Source organism: Tyto alba, unplaced genomic scaffold, assembly GCF_018691265.1.
Source record: "Tyto alba isolate M040663 unplaced genomic scaffold, T.alba_DEE_v4.0 Super-Scaffold_3, whole genome shotgun sequence".
In the NCBI taxonomy this organism is placed as follows: Eukaryota; Metazoa; Chordata; class Aves; order Strigiformes; family Tytonidae; genus Tyto; species Tyto alba.
Window position 1 is genome coordinate 3,581,500 of NW_024881304.1, and position 14,531 is coordinate 3,596,030.

The 14,531-nt window shown below is 64.1% G+C and overlaps 1 protein-coding gene across 1 annotated transcript; it reads right to left on the minus strand.

The window, feature by feature from the left end:
• Positions 1 to 1,913: 1,913 nt before the first annotated feature.
• On the minus strand, positions 1,914 to 13,898 carry SEMA3G (semaphorin 3G). The gene is made up of 16 exons (XM_042799374.1): positions 13,791 to 13,898; positions 9,602 to 9,762; positions 8,545 to 8,607; positions 6,820 to 6,939; positions 6,052 to 6,142; positions 5,849 to 5,965; positions 5,469 to 5,611; positions 5,275 to 5,389; positions 5,101 to 5,170; positions 4,748 to 4,892; positions 4,268 to 4,499; positions 4,059 to 4,150; positions 3,749 to 3,790; positions 3,336 to 3,561; positions 2,893 to 3,032; positions 1,914 to 2,773 (listed from the first exon to the last, which is right to left on the minus strand). Exons 1-16 carry the CDS (start codon positions 13,876 to 13,878, stop codon positions 2,306 to 2,308), a joined length of 2,313 nt encoding a protein of 770 aa, XP_042655308.1. The 5' UTR covers positions 13,879 to 13,898; the 3' UTR covers positions 1,914 to 2,305.
• Positions 13,899 to 14,531: the final 633 nt, after the last annotated feature.

A 14,531-nucleotide genomic window follows, 5' to 3' on the forward strand; every position in this document is an offset into this window, starting at 1 on the left:
CCCCTGCGTCCCCCCGCCCCGGCCCTGCCCCTGGCGCACGGCTTGGCCGGCAGCGCCGGGCCCGGGTGGGGCTTATTCCCCCCGGGCAGAGGAGACCGGCGGGCAGCGGCGCTGTGTGTGCCCGCTGGTGGCGTCTCCTGCCACCCTCCGGCGTGGGTGAGGATGTGTTCGCCTGCATTCAGCCCTTGGAAGTTTCTGGGGGTGCAGGTTGCCACTGTTGGCTGGTCATCAGGAGGGACAAAGCTGGAATGTGAGCCGTGCAGAACCTGGCTTGCACCCCTGAGGAAAGCGCTCCAGCCTTAGTGATGGAAATCTACCCAGGAGGGCCAGGGATTTACAGAGATTTACCAGGAGGGGAGGCCCTTTCTGGGACTGGATTCTTCTGGTCTTTGTGCCCGCTGTTTGAAACGGCCCCGGTGCCACCTCCAGCCTCTGCCGCAGCTCACCTCGGGCCAGATCCCGAACCCAGCAGAGACCCTGGGACCCCCTTTCGCTGCCTCCCCCAGGACGGGCAGCCCAGCCCCTGCCCTGCAGAGCTCAGGGGTCACTCGGAGGCAAGAGGGCACAGGGCTTTCAGCAGCCTGGCTCCTTGCAAACACTCCAGAGCCATTAAACCCAGGCCCTGAGGAACCAGACTTCTGTCTCTTATTTCTGGCTTTACATCCATGTCTCTCCTTGTCTCTACTTGCTTATCGTTCTGTGCCCCCCCCCCCCCAGGCCTACAATTAACCAAGTCCGCGTGCTTGGCTCCAGTCTGGCCCGTAAATCAGTGCTACTGGCTCCACTCCCCTCCCGCCTTGCAGGACACGTCCTGGCCTGCCAGCCCCACCACAGCTCTCCCACCCCACGCGGGCGCCGTGAGTTTGCGGGAGAGGTGGGACGGGGAGCTGGAGGAGAGGGTCGGGACCCACAGCTCATCTCCAGGGGCGCGCCAAGGGACAGGGCAGTGCTGCCAGGGGACTTCGCTCCTATCAAAGGCACCGTGGCGAGCCGTGGTGCTCGGCTGCTGCGCCACACACACACACACACACACACACACACACACACACCCCGGGAAGAGCGATGATATCATGACCTGGCTTTGTGCGAGCTATTTAGGGGGTTTAATTATTATTATTATTATTATTTTTCTTTCCCGTTCCTCTGCCTCTGAACAATGCCTGTCCCGGCAGGGCCGCGGTTCACACCATTGTGTGGGGCTGCCCTGCCTCAGGAAGGGGGAGATCTTTATCACCCCAAGCTGACCGGGTGAGGCGAGTGAGCTCATGTTGGGCGACGAAAGCAAGCGAACACCTTGCCGGCAGCCTGGGATGGTGGCAGCACCCTGTGGGTGCTCCCCACACACCTGCCCCCACCAACCCCTGCATTTAGGGGAAGCTCTGGGTGCTGGTTTAGCTCTACCAGCCAGCAGCAAGCCCTCCCCAAACCAGCCTTGTCCCACCCAGCCCCACAGGGCCACCAACCACTAGAAACACACCCAGGGTGGGGTGCATCCCCCCCCCCAACTGTGCTGGGGCGACCTTTTCCTGGATTTCCCCAATGCCACCTGGGCACAGTGACTGCAGTGGCATCAGTGCCTCTCCCGTGTTTACCCAGGAACGGGTCTGACCTGCCCGCAGCCATTTGCTTTCCTCCCCATCCCTGCCCAGCCCTAAAACGTCTGTGGTGGGATGGGGAGGGGGGCAGCTGCACCCAGAGACAGGCTGGCACTGCTGGGTGTGTGCTGGTGCTACTGGGAAGGTTGGAAGGAGCCCTGTGCCCCAGCCCCCCAGGCACAGCAGAAGACAGGGCCAATCCTGGGCACGAGGGCTTTTTGGGCTGATGCTCAGTTTCCTCCCCCCCTGCCCCAGTGTGAGATCTGGCATCATCTTTCCCAGCCCCCATGCTGGCATGGAAAGAGCCTGGAGCCGTCAGCCGCTCCCCGGGGCACCGCGCTCGGCCTATTTATTTGCAGAGAAAGCCAGCCAGCGAGCTCCCTGGGGTGGTGGCACAGCGGTGGCACCGCGTGTCCCAAGCCCCAACCCGCCCCAGTGACCGCGGCCCCGCACCTGCTGCAGGACCCGGCGACAGCAAGGAGGGGGGGCCCAGGCATCCCAGCACGCCGCTCATTTCGGAGGTGGCCCTGCAGCCACCAAGGGTGACGGGGACCTTCCCAGGAGCTGGTCCTGGCGTCCCATCTATTGTGGCCAGGGGGACTGAGCTGGCCCCGCTGCAAGCCACCTGCCAGGAGTGGCCCCGGGGCCGCCAGCAGCACAGGGAGCTGGTCCTCGCCCACGGCCACCCCACGTCCATTACCCTGCCCTCTCTAAGTGGCCACCGCTTGCCGGGGCACGCGGATCCTCTCGCCGTGGGGTTTGGCCGTCCGTCCCTTCTTGCCCACATCCATGCCGGCCAGGGCGTGCTTGGCCTGGGCCAGCTTGCTCTTGCGGTGGTGAGGGCGGCTGCTGCCGCACCAGAGGCGGGCGCAGTACTCCTCCACCCGCCGGAGGTTTTGGGAGCTGATGAGGTGCATGATGTCCTTAAACCAGGTTTTGGGAGTCTGGGGCACCAGCCAGGGCTCGGAGCAAGGCGGGTGCAGAGGCTCATCCCCCCGCTCCCGGGGGAAGGTGTGTGCCAGCTGCTCACTGGCGATCACCTCCAAGGCCGTTTTGGCCACCGTCTGGGTGAAGCCGTGCTCCAGCGTTTTGCAGTAGTAGACGCCGGCGTCGTGGCGGTGCAGTTTACGGAAGAGCAGCCCGTGCTCTGTCTGCAGGATCCTCTCGTCCGTCTTCACCTGTTGGCCACCGTGAGGTTGCGGGGGGGGGGGGGGGGGGGCGGGGGGGGCTGGGTCCAGCCCCACAGCCCTCCCATGTCCTTGCAATGGGAGCAAGGCGGGTGCAAGAGGAGCCTCACCTCGTCCCGCTGCTCGTCGGGGGGCCTCTGGATGAACCACTGCACGCTGGCCTGGGGGGACCGGGGCACGCACTCCAGGAAGGTGCTGTTGTTCTCCGCCCCATAAAGCAGCTTCTCCTCAACGCTCTCAAAATCATCCACTGGGGTGAAAACAGACACAGGCTCATGGGGCGGGCAGAGCCAGGCTTCTCCATGCCCGCGTGTCAGCCCCCCTGGGCCACTGTCTGGTTTCCTCCCCTCTCCCTGGGGTCAAGCCCCAGCCCCAGCAGCACCCAACTTCTCTTGGGGCACCCTTCAGTCTATGAGACAGGTAGACAAGGGTGCCCCAGCACACCCAGGCTGACCACAAGCCCCTCTGCGTGCCGAGGGCTGTGGATGCCGGCATATCTCAGGGCGCCTGGACGAGCCCCTCAGCCCTGTTGGCCTCCCCACCAGTCTCTCACCGGTCAGGTTCTGGTCCAGACACTGGTGCACAGGGTTGCCGTGGCGGACGTCCTGGCGGCGATGACGGCGTTTGCCAGAGGGCTGGTAGTGGGTACAGGCGCTGCCGTCCCAGGCGCAGTAGGGATCCCTGGCCAGGCAGCACTCGGCACAAGCCGTGCCGTAGGTCTCACACCGGTGCAGCCGTACCTGGGCCACCCCCAGGCTGGAGCCCACGTAGAGCTTTTGCTGGGGGAACGGCACCAGGACAGTGATGCTGGCAGCCCCCCACAGGCACAGCACCCAGGGTCCCCAGCTGGGAGCCCCCCCCGCACACCCACACATGCGGGCTTTGAGAGGCTGGTGGCAACAGCTCGGTCCCTCCTGGCCACCTGCCCTGTCCCCAGCCCCATGGCCGAGCCATGTCCGTACTCACGCGCTTGACGGAGATCTCCATCTGGGTGATGGGCACGGGCGCCTGCAGGGGAGGAGAGCGGGCGTGAGGCTGGTGAAAACCCTGCCATGGAGAGCCCACCTCATTCGGAGCCTCCAGGGTTTTGGGGGGGCACCAGGAGTGTTTTGGGGGAGGGTGAAAACACCCCCAGCCACTCTCTGCCCTCACAGCCCAGAGACCTCCCAGTGCCCCACAGTGCGGTGACAGCCTTGAGCCTCCATCCCCATGTGTGTCCCCAACCTGAGCCCACCCCGCTGCCCCCCTCCCTTGCAAGCAGGGCAGCAAACGGCACCTTAAAAATCTGCATCTCCTCCAGGACGACTTCCTCAGGCGCGGCCGAGCTTGTCTTCTGCAGGACGACCACCTTCAGCACCGAGCCAGCATCTGCAGGGAGGAGGATGGAGGAGGGGTGAGCACCCTGCTGTAGTGCACCCCAACGGTGGTGCCCACCAGTCTCCCCAGCGCTGGGGCTCCATCCTGCACGCCACTCCTGCCGCCCACCTGTCCCCAGGAAGAGGACATCATGGTGCCCGTCCTCGGCCTCCACCCTGTCCACCACGAGCTGGCGCAGGCGGTGGGGCAGGTCGGTCTTCACTAGGAGGGGCCGGCGGTGCCGGGGGTACACGGGCTTGTACATGAGGGGGTGAGCACGGGCAAAGTGCAGCACCTCGTCGGGGAAGTCCTTGGTGGTGCCATACTGCCGCCGGGGCTGGTTGGTGGTCTTGCTGGGACACTGTGGGGACCAGAGGGGACCAGCTCAGCCCGGCCACCCCAGCACCCATCCCTCCTTCCCCCTCCATCGCCCCACAGAGCTGGTTTGGGTCCCTCCCCGCCTTCCACTTCAGGATCCATCTTCTCCACCCCTTTGCCAGACCTTGGATCCCCCAGGGATCCCGTCCCAGCAGGTGAGAAGATGGGGGGATTGACCCCACCACACCCCCCAAAGAGCAATCGGAGTAGCGGAGGGGACCCGGAGCTCACCACGCCGGGCCGTGGGTAGGGCACTCTGCCCTCGTAGGCGCCCCACTGGTGGTGGGGGCTCTCCCGGTGGGCAAAGGGCCCATTGAAGACCTCGCGGATGTCGGCCATGCGGTACACGCAGACAGCAGAGCCCTGGAAGACATGGCTGAAGGGGGACGGTGACTGGGGTGAGCAGAGCCGTGCTGGCGCCGGCGACATCGGAGGCGGGCATGGGAGCACCAACATCTCCGTACGGACCGGGGCAGAGCTGGTGGAGGTTGGGGAGCAGCCAGCAGCCACGTGGTGACGGTGACGGGGCAGGCCATGGGGGGCTGCAGCTGGATGTCCCCAGAGACTGGGGCTGGACCACTCACCTGATGGTGCTGAAGAGGGCGTAGATCTCCGGGCTCTTCCCATCCTTTGTCCTCAGCAAGAAGACATCCTCTGGGGATGAAACCACGGGGTTTCTCCTGGAAGCCCAAGGGCTTCCTGAAGCCACCGACTAAGGGACCAGCCCTGGTGAGGTCCCCAGCTCCGGGCACCCTTACCCAGCTCATCAAAGTGGGTGTCAATCCCACCAGGGCCGGGGACAGAGCACACCAGCCGGGCTTTGTTGAAGGTACTCCACTTGTTGACCAGCACCCTCTGGCCACCAGCATCGTTCTGCAGGGACAGGGAGTGTCAGGGCCACTGCTGTGACTTGGTGCATCCCCGTCCCCACGGTCCCCCACCAGCATCTTACCACGCAGACCCGTGCCACCCGGCTGGCGATGGTGTGCTCCTTGCTGTCTGCCTCTACCACCTTCTCCGTGAAGAAGAAATAGGCTTTGTCATTGTCCCGGTCATCATTGTCCGGGATCAAGTGGGCTGCCACAAATTTGGGGTCTACAAGCAAAAGCCAGCCACGTCAGGTGGGGCGAGAGGGCATGGCCACCGCCTCCAGACCCCCCACACCACGCTGGGGCTGGACCCCCAGACCTGCTGCCCCAGTGCCTTTCCCTGCTTGTTCCTGGCACGGTGGATGCTGCACCGTGGCCAGCAGATGCCCCGGCCACCACGAGGCTCGTGGTCCTTGGCATTAGTCCAGCCGGGGGGCACGGAGGGGCAGAGGGGAGCTGTTACCATTGAGTAAGCGCTGGTCCACCTCGGTGCGCAAGGCAGAGCGGGTCCCCGTGCTGCGGAAGATGCCGGGATCGCGGCCCAAAAAGTCTGCGGTGAGGCCGGCGTACAGCTCCCCACCTGGCAAAAAGACCCAGCTGGAACGGGGACCGTCCCTGGCCCCGGCACCCCAAAGGCTCTCGGGAACCCCGTGGAAGACAACCCACCGATGACGGTGCTGGTGAAAGCACGGCTGGGTTCGTGCGGGCACCTGCCCCGGCCGGTCTCCACGGTGGCAGGGTCCAGGCTGAAGGCGTGCTGGGCGAGGGGGGAGCGGGCAGGTGAGCCCCCGGCCGTGCCCCAGCAGCGGGGCTGTGCCTGGGCATGCAGGGGCTGGTGCTGGTCCCTGCCCAGCAGGCAGGCGCCTCTCTGCAGGCAACCGCAGCCCCAGTGCTCCCAAAGGGGCCGTCTGGAAGCAGGATCTGAGCTTTTTGAGGCAAGTCTGATCCTATGAGGGTGCACAGCAGCCGGAGGGACCCGTTGCCCCCACTGCTTGCCCGTCAGCCTGGCCGGAGGCATCGGGGTACAGGCAGGGCTCCTGCTGGCCGCACAGAGCCGAGCTGCGAGGAGGGAACAGGGGGCCCTGCCTTTCCACCTCGGCCAGCCTGATTTATGAGCAGCAAGCTGGGAGAGGAGGAAACGCCACACACGCCACAGCCCCTGGCAAGACACCAGCCCCAGGAGACATGTCTGGAAAGATGATGCCAGGCCAGAAAACTGGGGGAGCTGGGGAGGGGGTAGCGCAGGGGCGAAGGGGCAACAAGGAGTTGGTTCCTGACACCCCAGCCGTGTTCAGCGTGGGGCAAACACCACATCCAGCATCCCCACGCGGTCCCGAAGCCCCCTGCGAGGGAGGTGAATGTTGGGGATCTACCTCCCAGGGGTGTCCTGCCGGGGATGCTCAGGGTGGGCACCCCACCACGGTGCTGCCCTACCTCGCCGCGGTGCCCCACGTAGATGAAGGCGCAGACGGGGTGGAAGGCGCCCGTCCCACAGGCCAGCAAATGAGTCCGGTTGTAGGGGTGCAGCACGCGGATATAGTTGGCGCAGTCAGTCTGGGGGGACAGCAGGGGAGGGGGAGGGTCATGGGGGACTCGGTGCTTCACCCACCCCCAGCTCCCCTCTGCCTGGGGCCCTACGAGGATGGGTGAGCCCCAGCCCTGGCTCCCTGGGCTGCACTCGGGCTCTCTGCCTTCATCCCGGTGCCAGGGGTGCAGGATGGCTCCTTGCATGCACCGACAGCACTTGCACAGACTTTGTCTGGGTGGACCCCAGACCGTTGCAAAAGGATGGGGTTTTTTACCGGTCCTCCTGCCATCCCTGTGGGAACCAGCCAGGGGACCCAGCCGGCGCCTGGGCATCTCCTGCCCACAGGCACCCATGCCCTCACCCCAACACACAGCCCACATTGGCCAGGGGAGCAAAGTCACCTGCCCAGCAAGCTCCCTGCAATAGCTCCCACACCCAGCCCCAAACTCCTGGGGACCCTCCTCTTCCTGGCGCCCAGGACGTGACCAGATGCAGGGACATCCTTCCATGTCGTGTTCCTGCTCACGCCGGGGATGAAACAAAAGGAGGAAACACAGGAGACGGAGACGGATACCCGGATACCCACAGGCATCCTTGGCTGCCTCCAGGACAGCCCCCATGGCTACTGTCTGGGATTGTCCCCTGCTATTGGGAACCAGTAGTAATGACACCCCCCAGGGCCTCAGACCTGCCACCTCTGACCTTGCACAATCTCTCCTGGCAGTTCACACTGGAAAAGGCCTCCCATCCTTTTCCCACTCGGGCATCACCATCGTTCGCTTCGCATCTCCCCCCAGCCAGCACCAGCCCTGCCTGCCCCCCATTGTCCCCCCCTCTGGGTGGGATACGAGGCCCCTCGTCTGCTGGGAACACCGCCACCGAGCTGCCCCGGGGGTTCCCAGCCTCCCTGCTGTTTATTTTCCCTTTGCAAAGAGCCTCTAAAATAGCAAGTTAAAAAAAATATATGTTCAAGAAAAATAAAAAATCAAGCCTGCCCTGGCTTGGATCTGTTGGTGAGAGCTTGTAAAATAAACACGCAGAGTGGGATGGGGACTCCTGGGAGCAATTAGTCTGGGCCAGGGGAGCCTCGGGGACGTTCTCCCCGCCATGGTCCTGTCTCATATTGGGGCAGGGGGGATGCAAAGAGGGGTAAGGTTTGGGGAGTGAGGTCACTGAACCTGAGCGAGTTACAGATTTCCCACTATCGGGGACAGGCAGGATGGGCCAGACCACGTCGCCACGTTCTGGAGCACAGCACGGGGTTGTTGGTCCCTCTGAGCTCAGGTCTCGGCACCTGGCTATCCCTGCCCGCCCGGTGCGGCCACATTTGGGGCACGCTGGCCACTGCTCTGCGGCCACGGGGCTGAGCAGAGCCCCGGAGACAGGATTTCCAGAGCCCAGAGCAAGCGTCTCACACGGCCAGGCTTGGTCGCTGACTCCCTGCCTCAGTTTCCCTCATGCACCAGGATGGTCCCTTGCTCTGCTGTGGCAATAACTGGCCTGTGAACCCCACGGGGCCATCGCTGGTGGGATGACACGGCACAGCCCTGGCATGGGGGGAGCCAGCTGGCACGGGGGCACAAGGGGACCCCCCCCAGCTCAGAGCAGAGCACACATGGAGTGAGACTCACCCCTGGGTCCTTCCCCTTCCGAAAACATTCCTCTGTCTGTCCGGGGAGGGGTGGCCAGTAGATCTGAAACACAAAGGACCTGTTGGAGCAGGGAGAGGAGACAGCAGGGACGCAGCCTCACAAATCCATGTCCCCAGGCTGCCGATGGCATGGGGATGGAGAGGGACAGAGAAGAGGGACCAACAGCTCCCCAGAGCCCAACCAGCCCAGGAAGATCCACCCCGGTGGTCACAGCCTGCAGCCGGGCTGGATTTGGGTGGTCTCACTGGGAATGGCTGGAGCTGGCCTGGAGAAGGGTGGACTTGCGGGTGGCCTGGGAAAAGGTGGTTGGGGGACAGCAGGGAGTGATGGAGCCCGAGTCCCCCACAGCCTTCAGCGGCTCTCGGACCAAGGGCAGCTTGGGTACACAAGCCCTTGACCCCATCGCAGTGACCCAGCACACCGAGGGGCACTTCATTTCCTTCTCTGCTTTCTTCGGCTAGAAGCAGCCCAGAGGCATGTTTAAAAAACAAGTCGTCAAAGTGGAGAGGGTGAAGGAGGAGGGGAGCCACCACCCAGCATCATCGCGCTGGTCCGGCACCAGGAGTGGGGGCTTTGCCAGCTGAGCCCTGGCACAGCTCGTTGTCATGATGGATGCTTTTGGCTCCTTGTCTCTGCAGGCTTTCAGCTATATATTTGACCCATGAAGGGGATGCTCAGATGGGGATGGGCAGCACTCCCTCTCCCAATGACAGCTTTTTAAGAGATCAGGATCTGAGACTCCACCCAGCACCCAGGAATCACCAGTGGGCTGCACCGACTGTCTCCTAGGCTGCCAGCCGCAACTAATTGCCAGTTAATTGCCCTCCAGCTGCCACAGCCAGCCCACACTTGCCAGGCAGTACAAGTTTTCAGATGCAGTTCGGGGTGCTTGAGACAGGGACATCCCAGGGTAGGTCTTGTTTCAGGGTGACTTCACCTGGCTTGTTTGGGCATTGTCTGCTCAGAGAGGTGAGGGGTGCACAGGAGGCCAGGGTGGGGACGGAGACCCCGGGGTGCTCAGCGGGACCCAGCTCACCTCCTTAGTGTCAGTGCTGGCCCCGTCCAGGAGCAGGGAGTAGAGCACGTCCTTGCCCCCGATGAAGAGCCGGTCGCGGTACTCATCCAGGTAGAGGGAGCGGAAGCCCAGGAAGCCTCGGTGGCCAAAGAAGGGGACAGAGCGGTTGGTGCCCAAAAGTTCTGTCAGGGAGGAAAGGAAGTGTTAGGAGGAGCCATCCCGGCCCCAAAGTTCTGCAGGGCATCCTAAACACCGTGCACCTCAAATGTCCCCTCCCAGCCACAGACACAAGTGCTCGCCTTGAGGGTGGGGGACGTCCTGCTCCCCGGTGGCCCCCGCCACGTCCCTCCATTTGCTGCGTACACCGGGGTCCCCCAGACACCAGCTCACAGCCCACCCAGCTGGGACAGCAGAGCCCCAGGGCCCTGAGCTGTCACCCAATGTGAGGACTGGAGGGAAAATCAGCAGATAACATCCCACAGCTAAGTGCTCTCTTGCAGCCCCAGGAGCCCCCCACCTTGGCACCAGCTGTTGGAGGGTGCTGTGGCAAAGGGGCATCGTGGCAAGGAAAAATGGAGAGGGGCTCCCAGCCTCTCGAGCACCCTTCACACCCACTTGGGAAATGTGGAAGAACGCTTAGGTGCCCACCCCTATGCTGGCACCAAGGGGTCTTGACTTTTTCAAGGGGTGACCAGAAGGCTGCGATGGGCACAGAGAGGGGGGAGCATCCATCCAAGCTGCTACTTCTGAGTATCAAGGAGCCGCCTTGGCGCCAGAAGAAGAGCTGTTCCCCGCCACTGCAGACAGCGGCATCCATCCCCACCCCTTCCCAGAGGAGCGGGCATCCTGGCCTCACCCTGCTCAGGGTGCTGCTCTCCCTCCCAGCCAAGGACAAAGCTGCCGAGCCAGCGGGCAGCGTGGGCCCAGGCAAGTTTGCTCCCAGTGAGGTTTGACGGCACAACCCGGATTCCCACTGCCGCTGTGCCGCAGTGAGCTGGGGTGGCGAAGAGTCAGCCCCAGGCTGGGCTCGCACGGAGCCCGGGGGGGGTGAGAATGGACATGGCATGGGCAGAAAGTGGGTCCTTCCCACCCCCCCACCCCCACCCCCCCCGAGTGCCAGCAGGGACACAATAGCAGGCACCCAGCCAGTGCCATGGGGAAACCAGCACACAAAGCCTGCCACCGCTGCCACCAGCCCTCCCTGCCATGGCACGGGGGTGGCACCTGGGGGATGCTGTGTCCCTCGGATGGACATCACAACCCGAAGCAGCAGGGTCTGACGGTGAAGGGTCCCAAAGCAGATCCAAGCCTGAATCCCGTGGGGTGCCAAGGGGATCCTTGCCATGACACTGCCGCAGGGGTCATGGCGCGACAGGTTCCGGGTGGGAAATGACTTTTGGCGTCAGCAAGCCCAAAATCCCGGCACGGTGGCACCCACCCAGCTGCCACTGAGGAGGGGGGGGAAAGAGAGAGCAGCTCAATTCCACTGGGCTCTGAAACCCCGTCCCAGCGACTGCCCCGACCCCGGGCCAGGCCACTGCCGGGCAGAGGAGGAGGAGGACAAAGCACCATTCATGAACGCAGCCCTGTCCCCAAACAGCCTCCAGCGGGGAAGGCTGCCAGCCGCCGCTGCTGACCCCAGGGACATCCCCAGCCCAAGCATCCCCCACGCATGTCCCCGTGAGAGGGGAGGTGGCGCTGAGACAAGCCCAGCTGCCAGCAGCCCAGGACACTGGGGTACCATCCCCTGCTCTTGCTTGGGGGGACATTGGTCCCCTCTGGCGAGGAGGTGACCAGTAGCACGATGCCCCTGTCCTGGTGGGAAATGCCTCTCCTGGGATCTGCAAGGGAGGCAGCGTCCATCCCAGGAGGGGAAAGCCACCTCCACCCCATCACACACAGCTCCCATCCCCACCAAGTCCCTCAATGGCAGTCCCAGTGCCTTAACTGGTGATGCTGGTGGCATGGAGGGATACAGCCCCAGCGGCTCTATCCTCTCTAGGAAAAACCCTATGCTTGCACACAGAGCTGGCACCAGGCACCGAGGGCCCCTCCAGTCCCATCTCCTGGGGGGTACCCTACTCCCTGTGCCCTCCCAGCATCTCAGGTCCTCCCGAATCACAGGGCCCAGCCCGGGAAAATGCTGTCATCTCCTCCTATTCTTGCCCTGCAATAATATTTTCCCAGCTCAGAATAACATTGGCAAAATCGTCGGGCTCCTTTTATTGTTTCAGGCAAGGCTTCCCCTTCTCCCCCAGCCCCTGCAAATTCCTCCTGCGCCTCAGGTTACACCGGCTCAGGGCACCTTCTCCTTCCCTGGCTTCATCTCCCCAGGGAGCAGCACCCTGCCATGCCCCATCCATCCCTGGGATCCCTTTGCCCCAGGGTGGGGAACCCATAGGAGCCTCCATCCCAAGTGGGGAGTCCCTCTGGGGGGACAGTGGAGAGCTGGGAGGGCACCGGGCTGTGTTGCGATACTCCTGGTGCACCCAGCAGCAAAATCCTTGTTCCCCTCTTACACAGCCCACTGCTGGAAGTCAAGGAGGAAGGAAAAGAATGGCTTGAAGTGGGAGGGAGAGCTGCACCCCTGCACCCGCAGCATGATGCCCTCCCCTCTGGCCCCCCAAACATCTCCCCACAGCCGGAGCCGCCGGCCACCCACAGCCCAGGCTGACGAGCTAAGCACAAGCAGCTTCAGTTCACCCCAGTTTTCATTTCAGAGGCTTATAATGGTTTTAATTGAAATTTTCATTTTCTTTTTCTTTCCCCCAGGGAGAAGGCGGTGGCAGAATTTGTTTCATGGGAAATTTCAGTTTCTGTTTCCAATTTGGAAGAGGAACAGAATAATCAGCTTAAGAAATAAGAAAAAAAAAAAAAAAAAAGCTTCAAAAGGTTGCTGGCTCCCAGCGGGAGGCTGAGGAGCCCGCCCTGCCCCGGGGGGAGCCCCTCACACCTGGGGAACAGCCCGGCACGGCCGGACTTCGCGCTGGAGCACATCAGGGACGGAGCCAGACCCTGAGCCCCACCACCAAGCCCTGCTGGGACCCCCAAACCTCCTAGCCCTGCTGCCAAGCCCAACCTGAGGACACGGGATCCCACCACGGGGCAGAGCCGTGAGTCTCCCAGGGTAAACAGCGGGTCACCGCGTGCCTCAGTTTCCCCCTTTCGATACGGAGGGAGCCCCTGGGACCACCAGCTCTGCCCCAGGACAGAACCAGGGATGCAGCCAGCCTGCGCCCCAGGGCCGAGGGACCCCCAACCCATGCAGCACAAGGGCAGATGGCAGCTTTCTGCCAGCACAGGGACACGCTCCACAGCTCCCAGAGCTCTCTGAGGGCTGGGCTGCCCCTCTTTGGGAAGAGATTATGCATTATGCAATTTATTTTATTTTATTTTAGAGCAGGTTCGCTGATTTTAGGTAAGGAGGAGGAGATTTGGGTGCTCCAGACTCCTCTGTCAAGTTTGGCTGGAAGCAGCCCCTGGATTAAGCTGGCAGCACGGAGGATGCAGCGAGCCAGAGCAAGATCACGGGGAGAGTTTTAATTAAAACCAAACACTCCCCCCGCAGCACCCCGAGGGCCCCCCGGCACCTCAGCACCCGCACCCCTGCACAGAGGGGGCTCAGAGGGTGCCCGGGCCGAGCAGCACCCAGGGGACCTGCCCGGGCAGCTGGGGACCGCCCAGCTCCCACCCAGCCGCGGGCAGGAAGCTGAGCACCCACGGGGATGCCCACGCCGGGAGAGCACCCACCTAACCCACGCTCCAGAGCGTGCCGGTGCCAGAACAGCGCCCTGCCTCAGTTTCCCCACACTCCACGTGGGAGACGATCCCTCGTGGGAAGCAGCGGGGCTGGCGCGGACCTTGGCGGCGCATCCCCCCCCCCCCCTCCCCCGGCAGCCGCCCAACACCCGGCTCTCCCCTCTTCCTCCTCCTCGCGGGCCTCCCACGTCCCGCGCGGGGAGTGGGGGGAGGAGGGAGGGGCGCAGAGCAGCCGCTTACCAAAACCCCAGTCCAAACCGAGCCTCCAGCGCAAGGTGCCCTCCCCAAAAAAAAACACCCCATAAATCCGCACTTTAGGCGCAGCACCCCCAGCCGAGGCTCCCCAAGCCCCCACCCGGCCACTGTTGGGGGGGGGGAGGCTGAGGACACCCCTATGTGTGCAGGACCCCCCCCCCCCCGCCCCGCAGCAGGTGCCCCCGGCCCGGCTCACCGCGGTAGGGCAGGCGGAGCCGGGGCGGGCTGCGCCCCGCCGCCAGCAGCGCAGCCCCCAGCCAGCACACCGCCACCGCCGCCCGCATCCCGCCGCCGCTCCCGGGGCTGCCGGTGGCACCGAGCCTTTATGGAGCCGCCATCCGACCGCCCCCGGCCCGCCCCGGCACGCCCCGGCCCGGCCCCGACATCCCCCCCCCCGCACCGTGTCGTGCTGGGCGGGACAGCCCCATCCACCCGGGGGGTGGGCACCCAGAGCTCCGCACCCCCCAACATCGTTGCCTGCCACCAGCGGTTTAGCCCCCCCGCACCCCAAAGGAGTAACCCTACCAGCCCCTCCCGCTCATCCCTGGAGGATGGGGAGCAAGGAGAGGGGGGGAAGCTGGGGTCCCCCCAGCCTTGCCCTTCCAGAGGGGTAGGAAAGGGGACACAGGCCTGTCCCCCAAGAAGGATGCCCAGCGTGGGGTGGTCTCCAAGCATCAGTGGGCACCCAGCTCTCGGGTCCCATCTCAGCGGCCAGGCAAGCCGGGAATACCAGGCCGGGTGGGGAAGGGGGCTGAGCAGGATGGAGGGGGGCACGGGGTGCCGCACGCACAGGGCAAGGAACAGGGCAGTGGGGATGCGCCGCTGTCTGCCTGCGACAGAGCCTGCTCACCTGCACCCTGCACGGGGACCCCAGCCAGCAAGCAGGACCCCGTTCTGCCCCACGGCACCCACACCGCTCCCACGCCATCCTTCGCCA

Excerpts from the sequence above, each read along its gene's own strand:
- SEMA3G (XM_042799374.1), bottom strand. The coding sequence starts at position 13,878 with ATGCGGGCGGCGGTGGCGGTGTGCTGGCTGGGGGCTGCGCTGCTGGCG. Across the intron at positions 9,763-13,790 it reads GCTCCGCCTGCCCTACCGCG|AACTTTTGGGCACCAACCGC; the intron begins GTGAGCCGGGCC and ends CCTCCCTGACAG. Across the intron at positions 4,893-5,100 it reads GCCCTCTTCAGCACCATCAG|CCATGTCTTCCAGGGCTCTG; the intron begins GTGAGTGGTCCA and ends GTCCCCCTTCAG.